This window comes from Rhipicephalus microplus, unplaced genomic scaffold (genome assembly GCF_043290135.1).
Source record: "Rhipicephalus microplus isolate Deutch F79 unplaced genomic scaffold, USDA_Rmic scaffold_12, whole genome shotgun sequence".
NCBI classification, from domain to species: domain Eukaryota; kingdom Metazoa; phylum Arthropoda; class Arachnida; order Ixodida; family Ixodidae; genus Rhipicephalus; species Rhipicephalus microplus.
Genome location: NW_027464585.1, coordinates 16057770 through 16084662, shown reverse-complemented (window position 1 = coordinate 16084662; position 26893 = coordinate 16057770). Strand labels below are relative to the sequence as shown.

The following is a 26893-nucleotide window of genomic DNA, read 5'->3' as shown; positions in this document are numbered from 1 at the left end:
ATGAGCCCTCACAAATCCCTTCTTTCAATACCATTCAGCTGTGTTTTAGCATGTGCTAACTTTTTGACTACTTTAATACTGTACTATACTGCTTCTTATCAAGAGTGGTAATGTACTGATTGCTAAATAGAATAAACCATTTTTCTATGTTAGTGTCATGTAGTCTACAGGGCTTTTGTTTGAGAAGATTGGTTGACAACCTTGTCATCCGATTGTCCTTCTGCGGCGTAGATCACTCCCACGGCGGCAGCGGGGTGACGCACTTCCACGGCGGCAGCGGGGTGACGCACTTCCACGGCGGCGGCGGCAGGAGGCACTCCCACGACGGCGGCGGCAGGAGGCACTCCCACGACGGCGGCGGCAGGAGGCACTCTCACGGCGGCGGCGGCAGGACGCACTCGCATTGCGGCTGTGGCGGGAAGAACTCCCGAAGATTCAGAAGCGTCTTGCCGCCGTGTTTGGCCCAGGACCCTCGCCGGGCATGCTGAGCTCTGCTTGCTCCACGTAGGCATATTTTGACTTCACACTGACTGAATGGGAAGTTGTCAATAATGCTGGCTGAACGAGGAAGGCGCAGTGCGATTAGTGCTAAATTCTGCTAAATGTTTATTGTCAGTAGAAACAGGTTAATCATTGTACTTATTTGCATACTGTTTTTGCAATTTTAGACCTTCTCTAAAAGGGTGTGAAAATTACGCACACTTTGTACATGCATTCGAAATAATTCACAATTATTTTTTTGTCCTACCGCACCTGTTACATACTTTATAAAAAATAGTTTGGAGCTATACAAAGTGTACTTCTTTATTTATCTAAAATAAATCGTACTTTAACCAGTGAAATCCTGCTTATGCACGGCCTAGTTGGAATCGCTGACAAAGGTCCTTCTTGAAAATCGTCGTGGCAGCTTTAGTGGCCTGTGCAAAGCGCATCGTTATTGGTTTGGTAAGACATGTTTGTGTGCCCCGTTGTTTTTAAGCTCTTCCTGACAATGCTAGGAAAAAGCAGGTCCAATGACACAGCAACGCAACAGGACCTAAGCTTTCACATATAGTTGAAAAGGGTTAGTTGTAGGAAACTTGTATTAGCAAGCACTCATTCTTCTGCTTTCTCTCGTATGCAAAATCACTCTTTTGAGGGGCCCTGAAACACTTTTTTGAGTCATCATGAAATTAATTCACTTTCAGCCTTTTCTGCCTTTTCTGCACTGGCCAGCCACTTATAGCAACTTATAGCCCGTGCTGACTTTTTGACCACTTTATCGCCATTCCGTATTGTTAATAATTGGAAATGGTACGGTATGTGTTGGTTTGTGCAGCATAAGAAACAGTGCACTTAGTGCTCTCATAGTTCGCAGTGTTTTTATTTAGAAAGGTTGTTTTGACGGTGCTGTCACCCAATTGGCCCTCTGCAGCCCATCATGCATGCACAGGAATGCCTCGCCTGGCTCGAGCGCCTCATCTGGAAGGCCAGGCTCTTCCAGATGGCTTGCTATTCAGGGTAGTGTCGTGAACCTGTTCACCCTACAGGCAGCTCCACCTGCCCAGTCAGTGCCAAGACAGTCTTTCTCACCATGAGCACATTTTGGGATTCCCACTTATTGAATGGAAAGGTGATCATAGAGCTGGCAGATACAAATTAGGAAAGCACCACAGGACGCTCTTAATGAATCCATCAATGGCAACTCGTGGGCACGAGGTTGTGTAAGGCCCTGTCTACATAAAAGCTTTTTTCATGTATAGTGGGGGCGAGGTGTTGTTGGGTTTGAGACATGCGCATTAGTCATCAGCAATGATGAGTGGCATGCTCTCCTCGACGGAATTCCTGTTGCAAGGAGTCTCTTCAGTGTTAGCTTAATTGCCGAGGAACACTGATAAAAAGCTTTTCACAGGGTCTTTTTTTTTTTTTTTTTTTTTTTGCAATCAGAGCTCAGGTATACGGCGAGCCACAGTCCTAATTTTTTGTGCAACATAGACTTTACTGATTTCGCTGCTTGTGTCAGTGTTTTAGAGTCTAGAGTTTGGGACCACAGTGTGATGTTAGCAATATTAAAGTTGCACATTGCTGTGCCATATATGACCATGGCAGTGCATCTGCAGTCACGTTTTATTGTAAAAAAGCACGAAACTTGCCCAGTGTTGTGAAAGTAGCCCTATCATTGTGAATCTAGCCCAGTTTGCAAGCTGTTACATTAAGGGATTTGTGCCGGCTCTTTATCAGGCACACTTGTGAGCCATTGGGCTAGACTTCAGTAACTCTACAACCGATGAATAGAATTTTATGAAAATGCGCACTTTCTTTAGTGTTATCGTATGAACATACTCCAAAAGCTTTATAAAGATATCTTAGCAAATAAAAAAATCACCGCATATCCAAGGAGTGAATGATGAGTGGGGTGAAGTACTGGAGGGTTTCTTCGCTAAACCATGAACCATCCGCCAATATCGCCCACTACATCATAAAAGACGTGATAAACACTGTATATGTTTATACAAATAATTTTAATATTTGTAAGTGGTAGCTATATGTCGCTTTTGTTCCGCCTTCATTATAACGGCTTCATGGTTGATGAAGTGGTCGATTGGTGATGGGGTGTTGTGGGATCTTTGCAAGTACGAAGTAGTGGGCAGTTTGCAAAGGTGAAACTATAGGCGGTAAGGTACATACAAGGAATGGACAGATCCACGCCTTAGGGAGCTTAGCTTGTAGAAGTTAGGTATCCCGGGTAGCCTCCCATTTAAGGGGGGACGTGGCAAGTAAAACTAATTTTTTTATTAATGTACTGTTTGTGATGAAATTTGGTGTGTGTATGTGGATGATTGTGAGGATTCCAAATATGAAAACCGTTTTCAAATACCTCTTGTACTTTTTGAGTTACAAGCATAATTATACTAATTAATGCTCTTCGCACTTAAAGAGATAATTATTGCTAAATGAAATTATTTTTTCATATTATTATGTTCCCAAAGCATCAACTTGTGCAAAGAAGCTATTAGTTGATTTTTCTAGTTCTTGTAACCATAAATAAAATTTCCAAAACATGGATGTTGTTTTGTGCACACATCGCAGTAATTATAAAATGTGTTCTAAAAATTTTAAATGATGAGTAAGAAGAGAGATAAAGCTTTATTGCACTGCTAAAGGCCTCCTGAGCCTAGTGCAAAAAACGGAACGACTCTATCAGTCTTTGTTAAAAAATGACAGATGTTCTAGCGAAGACACATAGGCGAAAATCAAGAGTTGAGAAAACTGACTTTGAAAGTTCACTCTTGTTTGGAAGTTCACAACATGCCTAAAACACTCAGAATCCTCCTGGGCAGTAATCCTGAGATGCTGTGGCCTTGGCCTCTGTAGAGCGCAACCCAGTTTTACGCTTCTTTGTCGTGGAACAATGCGTCTTTTGAGCCCTCTTCACCCTTTTGGCATCTTTTTCGGCTGCTCGCCGCAAAGAGCAGTCTCCTGGATTGAAGCCCAGTTGAGCAGTGATCTCTTGCAGCGCACTCTTGCAGCCACCATTGAAACGGCAGACTGCATCTGCAACTGCACTTTCCACACTTCGAAGGGAGGCGAACTGGCTCTTGGACTGGAGTGACCAAATGAGGCTGTTCATACTCTCCACAGCGTTCTGGGTTTTTCCCTGCGCACACCTTTCAAGGAGCTCTTTGTTCGAGAGGCGCTTGTAGATTGGCAGCAGTGCCACTCGCACGTGAGGGGGCAGTTTATGTTTGTGAGGCGGCAGCGGCTCTCCCTTGGCCAATGCCTGATTGTGCGGGCACCAGGAGTCAGTCCCACTTGGGCACAGGTCGTGGTGTGGATCCTGGTCTGTGGATGTTACATGGTAATAAGTGGCCATGATGGCCCTCTCCATGCCAGGAACATCGTTGGGGTGGCTCTTAATGGCCCAGCCATAATAATTCGTCAACTTCTTTATAAGGCCCTGCGTCAGCCGGCCTTTGCCACCCATGCTCAGTCCTCGGCCTTTGGATTTGTGCTCATCAAGAAGGTTGCGCAAGGAAGTGCCCATTCTTTTTTTCACATGGTTCACACACTCCTGTTTCTTAATCAACATGTAGCCATACACCTTGTCTTGCGTGAGGGCAAGGTACGTACGGCTGTCACCGTCGCAGAGCACATTGATGTATCGAAGCTTGTACTTGGTAAACGATCTTTCAAACATGATCCTCGCTGCTTCTACTTCCATTTGGCCTGCATTAGCATCGGTGTTCTTTTGGCACTGTGGCTTGTGTTTCTCAAGCCACTCCTCATAGTTGTCGTCACCAGGCTTGGGACCAACAGCACAGCCTTGGCAGTAGTTGGACAGGACACAGTGGTCCAAGACCAAGCCTGTGTACAGCTCGATTACACAGCCCACGCCAATATGACTTCTGTGCCCCCTCGTCATCCACGTGCCGTCGTAAATGACGTCAATGTTGCCTGGCACTCCTCCTAGGTCCTTGTAAATGTCATGCACCTTCTGTGCACTTTCTGCTTCAATGCGGGTGGCAGCTGATGTGGTGGCAGGGTGGCTGTACTTCCTTTGCAGTCTCTGGTAGGACTTGTGGTGCAGTGCTCGATGCGAAATGTCCATCGCAGAAAAAATGTCATTTATGGAAGATTGCTTTCTGCCAACTGACTGCACAGCCCTCAAAGCACGCACGTTTACCTCAAAGGGGTTCGTTTTTTGTTGCCCGGAGCACCTCGGGGACGACCACGCACTGTTCACTATGCCACAATTGTCACAAAAAAGTTCCATCCTCTCCGCGAGTCCAAGGCAGTGCGTAGTCTCGAGGCGTATCGACCCTTCGTCGCACTTGTTGCACTTTACTGACGAAAGCAGACCTTTCAGCATCTTCTTATTTACAATGAAGAATGTGGAGTCCTTACCGCCGTCATTTTCGTCGCAGCCTTCGTTCAGAAGCTCGAGCTTCCGCTTTGAAGCGGATTTCGATGCTACGGCATCCAAAACATCCCGCCTTGTCTGCGCCCGCTGCGCGATTTCTTCACTGCTCGGAATCTGGGCCGAAACTCGCGATAGAATGTTCGACGCGCGCACGCCCGGAGTTGCAACGGCTGCCGACGCGGTGCCACCGCAATCGGGTTCGCGAGAGCGTCCATCACGGTCGACGGCATCCGGCGGTCTGACATACGACGATGTGGCACCTTCCACACTCTCGGCCTCACAACAATCAGCGAAGGGTCTGAGTAGAGGCTCCGTGACGCTTGAAGAGCATGCTCCGTCCGGAACTGCGACTGGGACGGCAGCCGCAGTCGTCTGCCCTTTGTTCCAAGCTTTCCGACGCTTGCCGTACTTGTGGACGCTCCGGAACTTTTTTTGCGACAACATAGCACCGCAGTATGAGCAAGCACTCAGAAGAGACCACCGATGTAAACAAAGCTTGGTAAAAAAAGCACGCGAACTATCACAAAAACAGCCAACTGGCAAAAAACGAAGCGCACGCCGGATGATTCTCGACTCGGCGGCCGCAGATGCGCTCGCGCTTCCAAGGTTGCCAAGGTGCGCGGCGCAGCTTTGACCAGTAAGAGGTCGCGCCTGCTACCACGTGACCCGCGCAGCCAATTGCCGTTCTTCGTTTTCGTTTTTTTACTTGCTCCTCGCGCTTTTATTTTCACTCGGCGAAATACGAGACCGCGACCATCGGGAAGCCGGCTTTCTCCTCTTTCCAAAGCTACCAAAATGGCGGCCCACGGTCAACAACTTGGCGCGTTTGTGCGGCGTGAACAACACCGTTTCAGGGGCTTTTTTTTTCGCACTTTTCGGCGACTAGCCTCGGCAAAAACACTATTTGCGGGATTTGTAGCGCACGTTTCGCTGTAATATTTTAGAACAAGGAAGTTGAAGGTCTGAAGATTACGAAAAAAAATAAATCAGAAAATCGCATATTTTGACCAAAATCGGCACTTTACTTGCCGCGCCCCCCCTTAAGTAGATCGATTCTCACGAGAGGACTGCCATCGCATTGAAGTCATTTGCACTCTGCATCAGCAGCGGGCAGCTGACGCAATCCTTGCTTTCAAATCGAAAAACATTCGGCATTTTTATGTCGATGCTGTTTTAGTCTGTGTGGTAGGAACTTATCTACCATGGTAGCCATGCTAGCATAATTGTGCTAAACTTGCTCCTTCCAGAAAATGTTACGTCTGTACTTTTCTAAAGCTGGTCATTTGCCTGGGCCGGACCTTAAACTTGTTATCTATTATCGCTAAGTAAAGCCAGTGCAAGAGAGAGAGCCTGTTTATAAAGAGCAAAATTCAGCCATTGCAGTTTCACTTGCTCAAGCGGAGTTAAGCAGAAAAAGAAAAATGTGCACATTCATTTCCCACAGCACAGCCTCAGTGAACGCTCGAGCAGCCAAGGCTCCAGCGGTGGGCCTTAGCTGCTTGAGTGGTGGGGAGAACAGCAGGGGCAAGAGGAGGCGCCTGGAGAGCCCCCCCGAGCAGGCCAAGCCCGCCGAGGATCCCAAGGCAGCTAGTCCTGGCCAGCGTCGCAGCCAGGGACCACCTCATGGTGAGAGGACATCTTTCGTATAACATTCGTTCTGGTCAACCATGTTCCTAGCGATGACCGGCTGAAATGTTTTGCACTGCAAGTCATCAGAATGGCTGCTCGCTTTTGAGGAACACTGAAGCACGTTTTGAATTTGAATAAATGAGCTTTCGCTCTGATGTCATCAAATTTCGTGCTCAAAAAACTTGTCAAGCTTTTTCAGAACTACTGCAAGCAGCTGTATTTTGGTTAGAAATCGCAGCAAGCATCTCTACGGGGATGCAAATATTTCGGCTGTTAAGGTTGGTGGAAGCTTCTGGAATGTTACCACCTGCAGAGCTTCACATACCATCAGGACCCAGGTGAAACTTTCCTGCTGATTGGCTATTGCTGCCAGCAGTGCTGGTCTATTAGCACATTCCCAGAAGGTAATGGAACCAGCAGTTGATGAAACCAGTAGCTGGTGGTGGCAACGGGTGTTGAAACCAGCAGCTGATAGAACCAGCAGCTGATGGAACCAGTAGCTGGTGGTTCCAGCAGGTGTTGAAACCAGCAGCTGATAGAACCAGTAGCTGATGGAACCAGTAGCTGGTGATTCCAGCGCAGTGTTGCAGGCTGTCAGCCAACTTGTAACTCGCCGACATGAAGCACACCTCCAAACAACAAAGCAGGAAATAAGCCTGATTCGAGCTGCATATTGTCAGCTGAAGGCTTTATTGCAGCTTGAACCAGCTGAAATACGGCCTATTTCCAACTGAAAGTTAGTCCTTTCACAGCTGAACAATCGTCACATTCCAATTTCGTAATACTTAGTAATATTGCGAGGAACCGGTATAATTCGGCCAGGCTCGAGCTAAATCACGCTGGTGATATTTTTAGATGAAGAAGATGTGCAGGTGATGATGATTACAAAGAGAATAAAGAGTCATTCGCTTGTCGCGCTCACACTAATTCCCCCGCGCGGTGAAAGCGGCTGCCTGGTCGCTTGACAGTATTATGAAATGCATCGCGCATAATGCTTTAAACGAGATACGTGCACTATCTCTGTTCCTCGGCAACGATGATCAGGACTGGCGCTAAGAGGAGAAACGCGGTAATTTACAGGAGATTTCTGTTCGGCCACCGTGTATGGCCCAATGAAGCGACTGATCAATTTGTTGCATAGGCCGGGGACGCGTAGTGGAGTCCATAGAAGAACTTCGTCACGAGGGGAAAAACTCGCAACACGGCGAGACGAGGCGTAGCGAGATTTTCGAGTGTCTTGAGAGAGGCCGGTGTTAACACGGGCCTGGTGACGGCAGTGTGCGAGACGAGATAGGAATTCTTCAGAGAAAGGAGCCGTCGAGGGAGCAGGGGCCAAAAAGAAAGAGACATCCAGAGTGAAACTCGGCGAGCGATCATGGACGAGAAAAAATGGAGAAAAGCTGGTAGTGCGTTGAGCAGCCGTATTATAGGGGAATCTCACGAAGGGTAGAATTGCATCCCACTTCGTGTGGTTGGGGTGAATGTACATGGCGATCATGTCCGATAGGGTCCGATGAAACCGTTCAGTCAATCCGTTGGTCCTTGGGTGGTAGCTAGAAGTGGTCTTGTAAACAGTGTTCGAGGCACGCAAAACTTGCTCGACAATGGAAGATAGGAAGACTTTGCCACGATCACTGAGGAGAATGCGTGGAGCTCCATGACGCAAAAAGATGTGGCGAAGAAAGAAATCGGCGATCTCAGTGGCAGTCCCAGATGGTATAGAAGCTGTTTCTGCGTAGCGGGTAAGGTGGTCGACTGCCGTGACAATCCAGCGATTCCCATTGGATGATATAAGAAGAGGGCCATACAAGTTGATTCCAACGACTTCAAAAGGTGAGGCAGGACAAGGAAGAGGTTGCATTAAGCCAGCCGGAGCAGTTGTCGGTCGTTTTCGCCGTTGGCAATGGACACAGGAGGCGACTTACTTAGCGACGGCTGAAGAGAGGCCAGGCCAAAACGACTTCAAATTTCGTCGTAAGTCTTGTGGTAGCCTAGATGAGCAGCGGTTGAAACATCATGAAAGGCTTCCAGAACTTCACGTTGCAGAGAACGTGGGATGACGGGTACCCACTTGTTGCCAGTTGCCATCGATGTGGTAAATGTAGCGACGTAAAGCATCACCGACAAGCTTAAGTTGTTTAAGTTGTCGACGGAGTCTGGCGTTTGGAGGAGTAGTAGAGCCGGTCAAGCGGTCAACAATGGTGCGGCAGTATGGGTCGACACGTTGTTGTGAAACAAGGACGGATAGGGTGGCAGGTGAACTTAGCGCTGCGATTGGAGGTGCTGTCGTTTTGGAGTATCGATGGTGAATTGCTTCCGCTGGGCAAAGGACAGCGCGATAGAGCATCAGCATCGGGATGCTTCTTCCCACATTTGTAGGCGACATCGAAATCATACTCTTGCAAGCGAAGCGCCCAGCGACTAAGGCGACCCGATAAGTTTTCCAGCGATGAAAGCCAGCATAGGGCGTTATGGTCGGTCACGACGGTAAAATGACGGCCGTGAAGATATGGTCTGAATCTTTGCACTGCCCAAACAACAGCAAGGCACTCCTGCTTGGTGATAGTGTAGTTCTTTTCTGGAGCGGTAAGAGCACGACTTGCGTAAGCAACGACGCGTTCGCGCGAGTTTTTGTCACGCTGCAAGAGTACCGCACCAAGACCATGACTACTTGCGTCGGTGTGAAGGATGGTGGGTGCGGTGGAATCGAAGTGGCACAGTACCGGATCCGACGTGAGGGCTTGCTTCAATGCCGTGAAAGCGCTTTCGCAGTCTTTGGACCAAATGAAGGAGACGTTCTTTGCGAGGAGTTGATGAAGCGGAGACGCAAGTTCCGCAAAACCACGTATGAAGCGCCGGAAGTAAGAAGATAACCCAAGAAAGCTGCACAGGTCCTTTTGACGTAGTGGACGAGGAAAATCGGCCCGACCCCGAGAAGCTTGCCGCTGTCCTCGAATTCCTTCTTTGCTGACAAGGTGGCCGCGAACCTTGATTGTCTTGCTAGCAAAGGTACATTTCTTGGTGTTAAGGGGAGATGCTACTCGAAAAACGATTTTCTTTAATAAGAGTCTGAATTTAACACAAATTGGCATGCTAGTAGAGTTTTTTCTCCTCTTTTCAAATATGTCATTTATTTACATGTACATTGCTTGGTTTTTTCTGCAGGTCAGATACTGCAAAATTATGGCCATTGTTATGCAACAATTCTGACCTATAAAAATTTGAGATAAAGCATGCAGATATAGCTGACTATGATCCTTTGTAACTGTAGAGTGCAAAAAACTATATTAATTTTGTGTGTAAAAAGGTGAAATACAATACAGTCGACTCCCGTTAATACGAAGTTCACGGGAACCGCAAAAAACTTCGAATTAAACGAACTTCGAATTAAGCAAAAAGCACTAAAAATGGCACTTTTATTGGTTTAAAAGCACGACAGTTTTTAGGAAAAATAGTCTGTCATCTTCTTCTGCTTGCTGAATCTGGCTGCGGCTAGCAAGTTTTGTAAGGAATACACGTATCGAAGTGCTTCTTCGGCGTTGTGTTCTCCAACAAAAAACCGCTGCGCAAGAGCAAGACCCGCAGCTACATTGGCAGCCTTCGGTGGTGGCTCATTTCCGATGTCGTTGTCATCATCGTCATTTTCATAAATGCAGTCATGGGGCCGAACCATCTGCACGATTTCGCTGTACGTTAGTGGACCGCATGTTTCGACGTTGCTGTCTACAGCGACATACTCATCAAAACGGACATCACCGAGAGCGGCGCGAAAGCTACCGTCGTCGAGCTAATTTGTTTGCACTTCCACTGGCGCACAAGGAGAAGCATCCCCCAAGTTTTCCATGAAACCACAGGCCCGGAAAGAATTGGCGATGGTTTCTTCTTTCACGCGGGTCCAAGCTCGCGCTATTGTGTTGATGGCACTAAGCAAACTCTCCTCGTATTGCGACGAGTTGTCCATGCACGAAAGCATGCGCTTGACGAGATGCTGCCTATAAAATACCTCCACATTTTTTATTATGCCCTGGTCCATGGGCTGCAACACGGACGTCGCGTTTGCAGGCAGGTACACAAGACGGATGGCACTCAAGGCAGGTACGTTCATGTGGGCACTACATTGGTCCACAAGGAACAACACCTTACGGCTTGATTGCGCGAACTTGCGGTCGAGTTTGGTGATCCAGTCCTTAAATATATCGGATGTCATCCACGCCTTTCTGTTCAAGGCATAATCCACAGGAAGCGTCTTCACGCCTTTAAAGCACCTAGGCTTGGCAGCCTTCCCGATCACAAACAGGCGACACCGTTCTAAGCCAGTCATGTTTGCCGCGACTAGCACTGACACTCTCTCTTTGCTTCTTTTGCCTCCAGAACAGTCGTCGTCTTTAAATGTCAGTGTCTTGTCCGGTAGCAGCCGATAAAAAAGCGCAGCTCGTCTGCATTAAAAATGTCTGCCGGCTGGTATTCATCGAGGTACTCGCGAAGCTTGCCCGCTTTCCTTGTCAGGCACGTTTCCTCATCGACTGACGCCTTCTCCCCACACACGCTTTTAAAAATCAAGTCGTGGCGATGTTTGAAACGCGTAAGCCACCCATCCGAAGCAGCGAAGTCGTTGATGCCCAAGATTTCCGCAAGTGATGACGCTTTTGCCGTGACGACCTCACCACTGAGAGGAAGTTTGTTGTTTCGTGCCTCTCTGATCCAAATCAGCAGTGCTTCCTCCAACTCGGGGTAGGTGCCGGTGCGCATCCGCTTCCGCGATGTCTTGAATTTTTCACTTTCAAAAGCATCCAATATTGAGCGCTTATTCTTTATGAAAGTCGACAGCGTGTTAGGCTTAATGCCGTACTTTCTTGCAATGTCTTGTTTGGCGGTGCCTCCCTGGTCAACTTCCTTCAAGACTTCGACTTTCGTCGCTAGGTCTAGCGTTCGGTAAGGGCCACGAGCTGCCATTATCAAACGTACGTCACCACCACAACACTCAAAATTAGAAGCGCGGAAACACTTGTGGAATCAACCCAGCGCGCGGGTGACGCGGTGACACACTCGAATCTCGACAAAAGTCAACTAAAGAGTCGGTCGATGCCGCCGATGCGATTCGCCAGCGTTAAAAAGATTGCCGCTTCAAGATCTGTGGCGCTGCGGACAGTAGTGATGACGAAAACACCAGCGCGGTCCGGCAGATGTTTTGGCATATGAAAAGTTCCCCATTTTACTGTAAAATTACGGTTGCGACGAGACTGTCGATTGAAAAACTTCTAATTAACCAATATTATGGGTTTTTAACTTCGAATTATCGAGCATTTTTTTCTATACGATTGCATGCAAAACTGATAGGACCACTTGTTCATTTCTAATTAACCGGAACTTCCAATTAAGCGACTTCGAATTACCGGGAGTCGACTGTAATAAAATAGAAAAATTTACTATGGCTCTAGTTGCCAAGGGCTTTCAATGTTATATGTAATTTTTGAAAATCATAATCAAGCAGCACTGACAATCTGTATAGATACTTGCACTCTATGGGCCTTCATCATGCTATGTGCAAAATTTCATAGAGGTATGACAATTCTAAGTATACGAACTAGCGTGTATAAGAAGCACAGATCACACAAAACTGCAAAAGGAGAAAAACGCATTTGAAAGTGTGAAACCTTTTTTTTTTTTTATCACAGAGTTGTTAGAAATGCATAATCTTTGGCCATAATGTTCAACAGAACTTTGAAAAGCACTGCAAGTTACTAGAACTCTCCTGCAGCATAGGTTGTGCCCTCACGGTCCTTGCGAGCACTCTCTTCTAGCCGTGCCCTTTTCACTCCACGACGACGGTGGGCCCTTGCTTCTGCTGTCAGACGCTCGGACAATCTCTTGATGCGCCTCGCATCGCGGGAATCGCTGAAAGTAACTAGATCTCTAGATGGCAGTATGTTGAGCTCTTCCAGGATGTGCTCGAAAGTAGCATGACCCTTGTTGAACCACAGGATTCCCATAGCTGCGGCAGTCTCGACAACCGTTCGGGAGACAAACTTAATCTTGGGACAAAGTAGCCAAATTTTGCTGTTCAGGGATTCCAATGTGTTCTGGGTTTTCCCTTTGATGCATCGAGCAAGGAGCTTCTCATTCGTTAGCCGCTTATAAATGGGCAAAACAGCCAATCCCTGTGCTTTTGTCAGGAGAGGTGTGTGGCGTGGTGCAGGTTCACCAAGTGCTTCAGTGCGTTGATGTTTGCACCACGACTCTGTTCCTGCAGGGCAAAACTTGTGGCTGCCAGCATTGTCGGTAGAGCATGAGTGGAAGTACGAAGCCCATACTGTAGTGTACATATCCCGTACACTCCCCCTGTTGCTTGTTATGGCAATCTGATAGTATGTTTGGAGCTTCTGAATGGCTGGCTCTTTCATTTTCTGCCCTCGTGGTAATGGCACATGCAACTTCCGTAGCGCGGTGCCAAGTCTCTTGGCCACATGATTAGTGCAGTCTTCTTTTTCTATATTGACAGCACCATAGACTTTTGACCCTGCAACTGCACTATATGCTTTGCTGTCACCGTCACTCAAGAATGTCATGAAATGCAGTGGCGTGTCATAAGTCAATGTTCTCTGCCAAATGCGCATCGCAGCCTCCATTTCCATGGCATGGGAGGAACAGTCTGCATTGTTTTCACAGACTGGGCCTCGGAATGCCTGCCACAGTTCCTCGTCTGGGCCCATATCCTTGTGCCTACTGCATGTCAGGCAGTAATTTGATATGACCTCGAAGGCTAAGCAGAGGCCAGTATCTAAGGAGATAACTGCGCCAATCCCGTTGTGGCTTTTGTGGCCCCTCTTCTGCCAAGTGCCGTCGAACATAACAGCGACATCAGTTTCGCCTGCTATTTCTTTCGTCAACTCTCTGGATCGGCGCAAGTTTTCACTCACAGCTGCCATGGCAGCGGTGTGCACCGTCTTTGCTATCGAAAAAAATCCTCGGTGGTGCATTGGCTTTGGGAGTTTAATAATGGAGCAAAATCTCGACAATTGCTCATGACTGATGCCGACATTGCGTGCAGCCACCACCGCCTTCACATTTACAGCGAAACTATCTCGGGAGCTCCCACTGTCGTACTGTTGGCTTACTCGGCTGCTGCCGTCCGCCGTAACACGCAGTGACGTATAGGAGCACGGAAAAACAGTCGCTGAGCATTAGCTGTTTTCGTAATGAAGTTTGAGGAGCGACGAAAATCCCTTGCGCTTTTCTGCCGGCTCTCGAACGGAAAGTTTTTGAATACCGCAAGCAGGGCATGCCCCACCTGCCACAAGTGCCGTCAGCAAGAGGGTGTCGCACAAAACTGTCGTTGCACAAACCTCATCGCGCTGTCTTTCGTCTTTTTCGAAGAAGCCGAGCTTCTTTTTCGAAGCACTGACGAAAGAAAGCGCAGCGTCAATCCCTTCATCGCAGCCACTGTCGCTCGTGCACTCGTCGATGCCGCCGTCAGGCCTAGCACACGTAGGCGCGTTCTCGTTCGTCGCCATCGTTCGGGGCGCTTTACGCTGCCTTCCCTTGAACTTGTGCTTCGTTCGAAACTTCTGCGGTCTCACGTTGCACTTTTTTGGGCTTGTCATCGCGGAAATATGCATAGACGCGCAGAAAACAGACGGACCAAATGCCGATGGCCGCCACCAACACAGCTGACAATGACTCGGTAGCCAATTGCGATGCGGCTTAGGGTGCCGTGCGTTCAAACCGCTCAAACCACGTGATAAAAAGGCCTCGTTTGTTTTTTTTTTTTGCCCACGTACGAAACTGGCGGTCGTCGAAGCTGTATGAAGAAGGCCGGACGCAACTTTCCCAACCGATCGCGATGGCGGGCGGCACTGCGACGGGGAGCAGCGCGCAGTCAAAGATGGCCAATATCGGCGCAAATTCACGAAATTTTGAGCCACCGCGATGCCTTCATACACATTTTTTTTTGCATTTTTCGGTTCGAAATTAGTTTTGAAATTTTCACAGATGGAAGAAGGTTTGAAGATTACAATGCAATAAAAATCAGAAATACGAGAAATTTCGCTAAAAACGCGAATTTTTCGACTCGCATCTCCCCTTAAGAGTAGATGACGTGTTCCATGATCTTGGAGTATATGTTGGTGAGGGAAATGGGACGGCAGTTTCCAGGGGAAGACCGGTCACCTTTTTTGAAGACTGGAATGACCTTCCCTGTCCTCCAATCATGTGGCACTGTACCTGTGTCAAGTGAATGCTGAAAGATAATGCAAAGAATCGCACTGCACGCATATTTTGTACTTTTTAGTGCTTTCGCGTTGATTCCATCAATACCGCAGGATGAAGAACACTTCAGGGAGTCAATGACCTTGACAATGCCCTCTGCCCTGAATTCAATACCCTCCATTGGAGGAAAATTGAAATATGGAAAGTGTGGTAATGCATCTGTACTTGCTTTTGTGAACACTGAACAAAACGCTAGATTCAGTGCGTTGGGAACTAGGACGCACGCCAGTGCCTTTAGAAGCAAAGTTCAGCCCTTCCCTTTCGTCTTTTCGTGTTTGTTGAAGACTGGCAGGTTGTTTCCTCTCTGCTTGGACAGCAATCCTCCCAAGCGGGGTGTTTACATGTGCCCTCTGAGCATTAAAGATGGGCTAGCTAGTAATATCTTTGTTTCAGCTGCGTTCATCGTCCCTGCACGAGGGCATTTCTCTGTGGGTAGTGTATACGATGGGTGATGGCATGTTATCTTTGTTTCAGCTGGGTTCATCACCCCTGCACGAGGGCATTTCTCTGTGGGTAGTGTATACGATGGGTGATGGCATGTTATCAGTTTTGGCATGACATGGGATGTAGCAGCGACTGCAGAAATCCGTTGAGTGTGTTGATATTGCTGTAACAATAATAAGGTTATTGCACAATTCACCTTTGTGTTAAAAAAAAATGAAGCATTCGAAAAATGTTGCTTATTATGTGCTGTGAAATGGGGCGACATATGCTCTGACTGTTCTCTCTGACTGCTCAAGAAGGCCATTGTGGCTCCTCAAAGCTTGCTACAAAAGGCACATTTGCCTGCTCCTAGGACTACTCCCAAACCTATGTACACTGTTCTACCCTTGAGAGGGACAAAGAAGCCTTTTCTACTTACAATAAGTTTTGTTTAAGAACTAAACACTTCATATGCATTCATAGTTATATAACACACTGTTTAATGAACCGTGATGAAGTTTCACTTATTATTTGTTTCTTTTTGGTAAAGCCATCTCAGTGACACACACTACATTTTTTCTAAGCCTTCTTTCTGTAGTCGATTTACTTTTGCTTGCTCTGCTCAGGGTTCGCACAGCCCCTTGAAATTCTTCAATATCATTGATATTGACAATATCAGTTCCAGGACCCTTGAAACTTGAATGCCCTGAACTCCTTGTAATCCGTGGAAATGCTGTGTAACAACCTCTAGCTCATTTCAAACGCCCCTTTTGCTCAAGAATGACAATGAAAGCAAGCTGTGTTGACAAAACGATGTTCATGAAATATCACAGACTAGACAAAGTCTATCTATTGGAAATTAAATGTAATCCAAGTCATATCGCTTGGTCGCGCCATGGTTTCTAAATTGGCTATAGTCTGCCATCTTTGTGCACTCTCGAGCTAGGCAATGTCCACAGCTATAAAGGCGGTGCTGTCATCCATTGTAGAGAGTGCCGTAGAAGTTGTGCAGACAGAATCAGTGGCGCATCATGTCTAAATTTTTTAATATTGTGCTCCTGCATGGAAGACACATTTCTTTTCTGTTTTTTTTGGGGGGGGGGGAGCAATCTCATTCATAATCAGGGGAAAAAGAGGAGACTCGCGAAAGATTGTCCATTGACTGGCATGGCCTCATAGCACAGCGCATCAACAGCTGACGATGGCAGGCATCGCTCCCTGTGCCATCACGACACCTGCACTGGGCACACTAGGGAGTGGTATTTTGTCTGTCAGGCTTGTGTGTGCAATTTCACCCAGTACACAGTACATTTTCTTTAAAAAAAATTTCAGGTGGAAAGTTCTGGTCCCAGCTTGCGTGGCTTCATCATACGGTATATCGCAACTTAGTGCGATCGGAATCAAGTTATCTTTATCCAACCAAGATCACTATACAGCCGAATGTCGATTATACGTCCCCCGGTTTTGCGACGACCGGCGCTTTACGACGAATCGGTTTAGTTCGACAATATTCCCCATAAAAATAAAGTATTCAAAAGCCCAGTTTCATGCGAACTTCAAATCTTACAACCCTCAGATTTCATCCGAAAGGAAAAAAAAACACCTTCACTTGAATCAAACATTGACTCTGATATTCACGAGTGCAAAATATGAACTTGTATTCCCCTAGGTTCATGATTGGAAAAGTAGCGAGTGAGAGAGGATGTCTTGTTAGGATGGAAAATTTACTCTCCTTGAAGTTCATGCTACATGAGCCCCGATCACATGGGTACGTATCTGGGGTCTTTACCTGGTTGAGGTCCAGCGACTCGGAGTAGCTTCAGCCAGCCAAAAAGCTGATATTTTTACGTTTTGGGTTCGTAGGAACTTTGCCTATTCAACATACAACTGATATCTTGTCTTTTTCACACTCACAGTCTCAGGCTTGTACTCGCATAAGAGTGTGACATAGCTGTTATGATGCAAAATTACTTTCGCTCGACGTCAACGTTCATAAAAGGGAGAAAGCACTAGTAGTACCTCACAGGGCAACAAATTACAACGCACATAGCACGAGTCGCGCACTAAGGCATTCTAGACAAGCTTGTGGTCTGTCACCATTGCGTGATAGTGATTACATTGTGTCTCACTCTTCTTATGGGCAGGCAATTTGGGCAGGCGATTTTCGGACTGTTTATCATATTGTTACGCGATTTCGTCTGACTGAAAGAGGGCATAGTGGGGCATACCCAAGTAAGGTGCCTCAGACTGAGAGTGAAGAAGTGGAAGTTGTCGGTGAGCTGCGTTGTGGCTGCGGACTGACAACTGTTATTTTCCACGTAACATTTTGGTGGAGGTGCTGGGTACTCTTCTGACAACGGAGCTACGCAGTGGACGCCTCAAGTCTGCTACCATGGCTCCGGGTGAGGATACGGCTTCGCCACCTACTTCAGCAACGACAGCAACCCGGTACGTCGCCCTAACGCAACCCCGTGATCCCGGTACCTTTACTGGAGAGGACAACGCGAATGTGGGCAAGTGGCTTAGCATGTACGAGCGCATCAGCAAGCAATATGGCTGGGACCCAACCGTTATGCTTGCGAATGTCATTTTCTATCTTGACAAGACCCCTCGCACATGGTTTGAGACCCACGAGCACGAAATCACAAGCTGGGAAATGTTTAAACAACAGCTCCGCGACCTTTTTGGCAACCCGTTTGGTCAACAGCTTGATGCCCGAAAGCAATTGGCTTTACGTACACAGACGTCCACTGAGCCCTACTTGACTTATATTGAAGACGTCTTAGCGTTGTGTCAAAAGGCCGATCCCAACATGACTGAGGCCGACAAGATTTCGCACGTTTTAAAAGGAATCGCCGACGATGCGTTCAGCCTGCTTGTATTTACCATCGTAACGACCATCGACGCCGTGATCAAAGAGTGCCGCCGTCTCGAGCAGGCCTAGAGTCGACGCATTTTGCAGCAGTTTCAGCGCCTACCCAACACCGCGGCAACGTCGTCTTGTGAAGCCACTCCTTGTCATCCGTCTACAACCGAAGACGTGACGCGCATCGTTCGACGTGAACTCGAGGCCGCTTACCCGGCTGCCATCAAACCGACGTTGCCCGACGCCTCAACGCCAGCTGTCGCCTTGATCCAGGCTGTTGTCCGCCAGGAATTCGCCAACCTTGGTATCCTGTCCACTGCATCCACACTGGATAATACTGGTCCCTCGATAGCTTCTGTGGACATGAGACGTCGCCGTCCGTACTCTATTCGAACCAGGAACCCGTCTGAATGGCGAACAGCTGATGATAAGCCAATCTGCTTCCGCTGTGGTCGCGCAGGACACATCGCTCGTACCCCGCTTACAGTAACTCATTCCGTCCACCAAACCACCGTTATCCGACCCGCACTCAGTCTAGAGCATTTACTTCCCCTCAGGACTACGGCCACCCTGCCCTGTCGTCGCCACCGCTTCAAAGCCGCCCTTCTCGTTCAAACACGCGTCGCCGCTCTCCCTCGCCATCGTTCAACCGCCGCATGTCCCCGGAAAACTAGGCTGTGCAGCTTCTGGAGGTGAAGCTGCCCTGTCGACCTTACCCAAAAATCCTCTGTTGCCCTTGCGTTTGAACCCGAACACCCTAGAAGTATATGTTGATGGCACACCTGTTGATGCTTTGATAGATACGGGCGCTCACGTCTGTATTATGAGTTCGCGTTTTCGTCGTCGCATGAAGAAGGTCCTCAAGTCCCCCTTGACCAGTGTCGTCCAAGTTGCAGATGGTGCAAAAGTCCCTGTCGTCGGTATGTGCACAGCTCAACTTACCGTAGCCGGTCATCAAGTGGTCGTCCTTTTTACCGTGCTTGAAACATGTCCCCACGACCTCATACTAGGCCACGATTTTCTTGCCGCCAACTCTGCTCTGATTGATTGCTCCGCTGGTGTGCTCCGCCTTGAACTGCCACAAATCAGTGCTGCCCCGTACCAACCTACGTGCCGATTACAATGCAGCGATTTTGTTCGCCTGCCCTCCAAAACTGTGACGTACGTCGATTTTCTGTGCTCACCAGCTGTGCCCGACGGTGACTATTACGCTCCGCCTCTCACCGACGTACTCCTTGCGCACAATGTTGCAGTGCCCTATACGGTGCTCAGCATCACAGATAACAAAACTTGTCTACCTCTTGCCAATTTCGGCTACATGAATCATGTGCTTCCACAAGGCATTTCTGTGGCCCACCTGTGTCCGTTGCTCGATTCACAAATTGAAGTGCTTGCCTTAGACACACTTGTTTCACCGCAGCGCACATCACTCGCAACACATTTGGGCAGCCGTCAAATTGTAGACATGATCGCCACTGATCTTCCGCCTCTGCAAGTTGAAGCCCTACAACATCTTCTCGAGGCCTACCAGTATATTTTCGATTTTGCTGACCGACCTCTTGGGCAGACGTCCTTTGTCCAGCATCGCATACACACAGGTGATGCCAACCCTGTTCACCGCCGTCCCTACAGAGTGTCTGCTTTTGAGCGGAGCATAATTCAGAAGGAGGTGAACAAGATGCTAGCGAAGGACATTATTGAACCATCCTTCAGTTCCTGGGCATCCCCGGTGGTATTAGTTAAAAAGGACGGATCGTGGCCATTTTGTGTGGATTATCGCCACCTTAACAACATCACCAAGAAAGACGCATACCCTCTGCCCCACATTGATGACGCCCTTGATTGCCTCCATGGTGCCACCTACTTTTCTTCCATCGATCTTCGTTCTGGTTATTGGCAGATTGCCGTAGACCCCATGGACCGAGAGAAGACGGCTTTTGTAACACCCGATGGCCTCTGCCAATTCAAAGTCATGCCTTTCGGCTTATGTAATGCCCCCGCCACCTTTGAACGAATGATGGACTCCCTGTTCCATGGATTCAAGTGGTCTACGTGTCTTTGTTATCTGGATGACGTGATTGTGTTTGCTCCCACTTTTGAAGCGCACCTTGAGAGACTGTCGAAAATTCTTGATGTATTCCGTCTCGCCGGCCTTCAGCTGAATTCATCCAAGTGCCGGTTTGGTCGCCGTCGCATTACATTACTTGGACATATTGTTGACGCTTACGGCGTACAGCCTTACCCAGAAAAAGTTCGAGCTGTGAAGGACTTTCCTGTGCCGAAAACCGCTAAAGATGTCCGCAGCTTTGTGGGGCTCTGCTCCTATTTTCGGCGGTTCATCAAGAACTTCGCAGAAATCGCTCGGCCCCTAACAGATTTACTCGAACCAGATGAGACGTTTACCTGGGGTCCCTCGCAAGCAGCAGCATTTTCCGACCTGACCACTTTGCTCACTTCTTCTCCTGTGCTGGCTCACTTCGACCCTACGGCACCGACCGAAGTGCGCACCGATGCCAGCGGTTACGGAATAGGCGCTGTGTTGGCTCAGCGACAACGTGGGTAGCGTCGCGTGATAGCTTATGCCAGCAGGCTGCTGTCCACCTCGGAGCGTAATTATTCCATCACAGAGCGCAAAAGCCTAGCGCTGGTGTGGGCAGTCGCGAAATTTTGCCCTTACTTATACGGCCGACCATTTATAGTTCTTACCGACCACCACGCTCTCTGCTGGCTCACCTCCCTCAAATATCCCACTGTTGTCTCGCCCGCTGGGCACTCCGCCTCCAGGAGTATTCTTACACCGTAGTGTACAAATCAGGAAAACTGTACAAAGATGTGGATTGTCTGTCACGCTACCCTGTGGCCGACTGCGATCCTACGAGCACTGATTCTGTGGGCTGCGTCCTTTCCATTTCCCAGCTGCTTCATCTCGGGGACGAGCAGCGTCGCGATCCGGATATCAGCCGCCTAATACAACAGCTGGAATCTTCACCGCAAGACGCTTCTGTTCGCATGTTTACCTTAAAGGACGACACCTTATATCGGCGTAATTTATCGCCCAGTGGTCACGACCTACTTCTGGTCATACCAAAGCACCTGCGTTCCACAGTCCTACGCGGGCTCCATGACGCGCCAACCGCGGGTCACCTTGGTGTCTCTCGCACATATGACCGTGTGCGCCGCCGCTTCTACTGGCCTTGCCTTTCACGCTCTGTACGTCGCTATGTCAACGCTTGTGAAATTTCCTAGTGTCGCAAAAAGCCGTTGGGACTACCTTTCGGATATCTTCAGCCCATCGACATCCCATCGGAGCCATTCTTCCGTGTTGGTTTGGACCTTCTCGGTCCCTTCCCAACATCCGCCTCCGGAAACAACCCGTTATGCAGTTACGCGAGCCATGCCAACAAGCTGCGCTACAGACGTTGCTGATTTTCTACTACGCGATCTCATTTTAGTGCATGGAGCCCCTCGTCAACTGCTGACAGACCGAGGCCGTTAGTTCCTTTCGAAAGTGGTTGACGATATCCTGCGTTCCTGCTCTACCCAACATAAGCTCACGACATCGTACCACCCCCAGACAAACGGACTTACAGAACGTTTAAACCGCACCCTGACAGACATGCTATTGAAGTACGTCTCGGCCGACCATCGTGATTGGGACCTTGCACTACCCTACATGACGTTCGCATACAATTCCTCCCGGCATGACACTGCCGGGTACTCGCCATTTTACCTTCTGTTTGGACGCGAACCAACATTGCCGTTGGATACCTTCCTGCCAGCCACTGCGCAGTCTACTTCTGAATATGCACGCGATGCTATTACCCGAGCTGACCACGCTCGTCAGCTTGCCCGCAGCAGATTAATGGCATCCCAAGACTCGCAGAAGCATCGTTACGATGAGCGGCATCGCGACGAACACTTTCCAACAGGTTCTCTCGTTCTTCTTTGGTCCCCTACGCGACATGCAGGCCTTTCAGAAAAACTTCTCTCTCGTTTCACGGGCCCATACTGCGTGCTTAGACGAGTGACCGACACTACATATGAAATTGTCCCTGATAATTCATCAACCTCGTCCGCTCTGCTGTCAAGGGACATCGTCCACGTATCAAGGCTCAAGCGTTACCACACTACTTCTGCTGTGGCCCCGTAAACTCGCCGGGTCTGCGCTTTTGCCGCCGGGGGTCGTGTTACGTGATTTCGTCTGACTGAAAGAGGGCATAGTGGGGCATACCCAAGTAAGGTGCCTCAGACTGAGAGTGAAGAACTGGAAGTTGTCGGTGAGCTGCGTTGAGGCTGCGGACTGACAACTGTTATTTTCCACGTAACAATATAAATATACGCGTCGAATTCTATTTTTTGTTTTTTGTAAGGTTGAGAATAAGGACTCCTTTTTATCTTCATGAACTAAGCAATGCTGGCATTAGCTGCCACCTGGCAAGAATAATATAATATACCTTCCTTGCATTGGCACATGGTCATGCCGTGGGCCTATTCAGGCAGTCTGTATCAGTTTTTTGGGCAAGGCTGAGTGTCGCTGCCTAAAGCTTAGTTTTAAATGCGGATCATTTCTTAGTTACACAATGTCGCGCTTTGGCAACTGCGCCGTCCACACCCCCACTGCGCGTGCTCGTGTGTCGTGCCGCATGCACACATTTTGTGCCGGCCTAGAAAGACACCCGCAAAACTGTCGCTTCCCTCCCCCTCTCTCCTCTCACAAGGCCAACGCAGGCAGTGTCTGCTAGTAAGAAATCAACCGCTTGCCCTGCAAAACCGTTCGCTGGCCACCCTGTATGTCTAGGCACTGGATCGTGCATTTGGAATTCACTCAAGCAAGGGAGTCTTTACTTGGCTTTCGCTTGACTTGATGCTTTTCTTGACTCGAGTAGATGTGATGGAAGCAACATTACCTTCACTCAGTAGTGGGGCAAACCCAACATCAGCGTCATACCACTCTCCTTCATTCAATGAATAAGAACAATAAAGGTGTAATAACGGTTAAACATTCACAAACTATACCCAATTGCGCAATGTTCACGCGATACCCCCTCCACTTTGTAACGCATTTACTGGAGTTCCCCCCGTAGGAAAATGCGGGCGGGTTTCTTTTTCGATTACATGACGCCTGGGTTATATGACTGTTTTACTTGGTCCCCTGAAAGTTGTATAATCATGGTTTCACTGTATTGTAGAAGATGTTTGGCATCGCAACAACAGGGTAATTTGCCTTGAAGAGCCATCAGAAAGGCACCAAGCTCCGATACAAAACCTTAGCAGGTGAGGTCATCTCATCTGTCGAAAGTTTTATGCAAGTGGCAAACCTGACCTTCGAGGTGACTTGTCATCATGAAATCACAGCAACTTCCTCTCGAACTGCGACACTTGATAGAGACTACAGAAAGAATGACTCCGGGGTCGAAGCAGAAAAATAGTGGATGATGAAAATTACATGGTCACATCTGTTGCTCTAGTGCATTCATTTTGAATTTATGCGGAGTTTCACTTGTTCTGAGAATAAATGCTTTTTTATCGTGTGCAACGGTCTGGTTCATTTTTAAGGGGGGACCAAGGTTCTTAGGGCTCTTTTATTTTTGAACCAAGTGTCACAGAAGTTGGCATGCCTACTTAGCTTGTTCTCCGGATTTTAAAAATGTAGTTATTTTTTCTGTAGCTTTATTAGTTGAATAAATAATCAAGATAACAATTTATATTCTTACCAGAATAGAAAAATAACCACCTGTCAAAAATTTATAAATAACATAGGGATCGACAGTAGAAAGCATAAGACATGCAACATAAGAAGCACTTTTTCGAATGGGTCATTATTTCTTACTTTACAGTACACTAAACTTCACAGCCCTGAATGTGGCCATTGCGTGGGCATACAAAAGACTAGTTTGAAAAATTTGCATCGAGAGAAATCAAAATTTGCTTCCTATGTTGTGTGCTCCAAACATATAGCTTCATGCTGCAAAATAAAATATTCTGCTATCTGTAATATTTTCGGATATATTGCAGTAATTTTCATGCGGTGTGTACAAAATTGCCATTTTGAGAAAATGAAGAAAACATACAATTGTAACATTTTTAACTGTAAAAATGTATGCGCTTATAATTACACAGCCATTGACATATAAATGAATGCTAGAAAGCCTAAGGAGTGCAATGCTGCAAGCTGATCGAAAATTGAACAAGTACTTCTCGAATTACAGCACAGTAAAGTTCATTGCATGTAACCAAATACAGAAGCTTTTTTTTATAATAAAATAAAAAACGTAGCTGCCCATTAAATATAGGCTCCCAGCAATGTTTTTTTTTTTGTGCACATTTAGCTACATTGTGCAAAAACATTTACAGCTCTAGCTGTCCTAGGTCCACTTTTACCGAACAAGCAAAAGAAAGTGGTCAAAATCAGTGCTTCGAGAATAATGCTGTTAAAACTTAATTTCGCCGTTTTGAAGAAAAAAAATCATGGCACACATACTTTTAGTCGAATAATATGCACCGGGAATGTAATAGGACTGATTGTTTGTACGAGCGTGTCGTTTCTTCTAGTCCTGTAGCAAGTTGTGGCCGTGTGCTTGTCTGCCGCGAGGCCGCTTATCAGTTCGGTGACTGTACTGACCGCGATGTCCGACAAATGTGCGTGCGTCACCCACAATCTGTCGAATAATGCAACGATGTTTTCCGGCTTGTCCAGAATAAGTTACCCGTAAGTGTCGCGAACCAAAGTTGCTCCTTCGCTCATCGATTTTGAGGCTACACAAGTGCCGAGGTGTTAGTTTCCTTTTCACGTAAGACTGCTGCATTTTCGAGCGGAGATTGCGACAACGTTGCGAACACGTTGTTAAAAGCATTCTACCTGTGGACCGCGAGCATGTTCACTTCGAACGTATTGACTGGTCAACGCGCGGCGTACTCCACTCTGATGACCCGTCGCGCAGTTCAAGGTCCTTTCGTCAAGCGGGGGGAACCACAACATCGGCGGGTTTAGCGATAAGAATGCACTTTCGTTCTGTCACTACGAAGACTGATATCTCTGGTAGCTTCACTTCTGCTTTTTTACTTGCCGTTCTCTAACTGATGAGGCTGCAAAACACAGCCGTTCTCAGTAACGTTGTCGGCAACCAATGGGCGCATATGTGAGTTAGGCCTACACCGGTGACTGGGCGACCGTCGTTGACCGCGTCGAGTTCGTTATCCTCGTTGTCCTGAGCCATAGCGGGGATCTTTCAGAAGTTCACAGCGAACGAACCACCGCCAAACCCGCTTCACCAATTACTGTAGCACGGAACTTCTTTACTTCCGCAAGCAGTCAGTAGCACCATGACAAAATGGCGCATGTCTGTGCGTGTCACGATGGTGAAGCAGACGCCGAAAGCGCTCCTTGGCCAATCGGATGCCTCACGTGCCCCAAGCAGCCAATTGAATCATGCGCTAGTGCTTCTCGATGACACGTTTTCGCTAAAAAACTAATGAGCAAGGTGAGCCAGCGGTGGCGGGAAATTGAAGATGAAAAGCGACCCTTCCAAACGAGACCAAGATGAACACGATAGCTCGTGCGTAACGGCAACAGTTTGGCACGGAAAAAGCGCGATTTTAACGTCAATTTGCGCTCACATTCATCTCACAGGGATGTTATGAATTGATTTTGCGCCAGAAATAATGATGTGAGAAGCTAGAAATTTCTCAGATAAGTGCGAAAATAGGTGCATATTTTGAAAATGTCAGCTTCAAAAAGTGGACTTTTTGCAATTTTTGGCCTTCTAAGACCCGTTTCGCTCTTTAACTTCACAAGTACGACAAATAAGGCAAATGTTTGAGCATAGTGTAGTACTTTTTGTTGGAACCTTGAACGAATACCTGCAAAGGAAGCAACTTGATGTTTCACGTCAGATCGTGGAACAACTGTGAGGTAACAACCAGATATCTGACTTCGACATTCTGCGGTCACAGCACAATAGATGACCTCTTGCAGAAGTTCACAAAAGCACTCGCGTCTTTTTCTCTGAGCAAAATTGTGCAGCTCATGATGGATGGCCTGAATGTCGACTGGAGGTGAAAGTTGTTCTTAACAGTTTCGTTGACAACAAGCTTCTTTCTGAGCACAGAAGAGATGTTCACTTCTACCAAGAAAAACTGCATAAACTAAAGAACTTGGAAAGAGACCATGAATGCTTAAATGCTACTTTTGTGCGCTAAGGAAGCCTGCATGATCTGTTCTCAATCTTATGGGAAATGCTGAAGGTCCTTCTCTTGCCTAGCTATGAACAGCCTTTAGTAGAACGAGGTTTCAGTGTGAACAAGCTGATTATAGCAGAAATTATGGCAGAACTCTTGTATATCTCTCAGGTAGTTATCTATGAGGCTGTGACAAACCCACAGTAGGCTGCTTACCGTTCCTCTGTTGAAGAAGTGAAGTCATCAGTGCTCCAAGATATGCCTTGATGTGCGTTGCACACAGGAGAACAGAAGCATATTGTAGCACAGCGGATAGCTTTCAGAAGGAAAGAGCTCGAGGTACAGAGCACGCAACATGAGATGGCAGGGCTCCAAAAAACTCTGAAGTGCTTGCTGGAGGTAGTAGATCGGGCTTTGAAAGACTCCAATGCAAAAAACGACATGGCATGTCTTTTGTCAAGGTGAACAGGTTTCGCATAATATCTAAATAAAAACAGGCGGAGATAGCTGTTCTTGAAAAAGATGTCAGTGTAAAAGCAGATCTGATTTCATAAGTTATGCGCAAAAGTAACATTAAGTTTACACTGCTTGAATTCTTTATTTCAGCATCCTTGAAATCCTTGAAGATTCTG

General features: G+C 47.5%; 1 protein-coding gene across 1 annotated transcript in view; it reads left to right on the top strand.

Moving 5' to 3' along the window:
• The window catches only part of LOC119186684 (uncharacterized), a 165403-nt gene that overhangs the window by 85997 nt on the left and 52513 nt on the right, over positions 1–26893 (top strand). Inside the window, exons 9-10 of the mRNA XM_075882339.1 lie at positions 232–504; positions 6345–6526. Of these exons, the coding sequence (XP_075738454.1) occupies positions 232–504; positions 6345–6526 (455 nt within the window). The remainder of the gene's footprint in view (positions 1–231; positions 505–6344; positions 6527–26893) is intronic.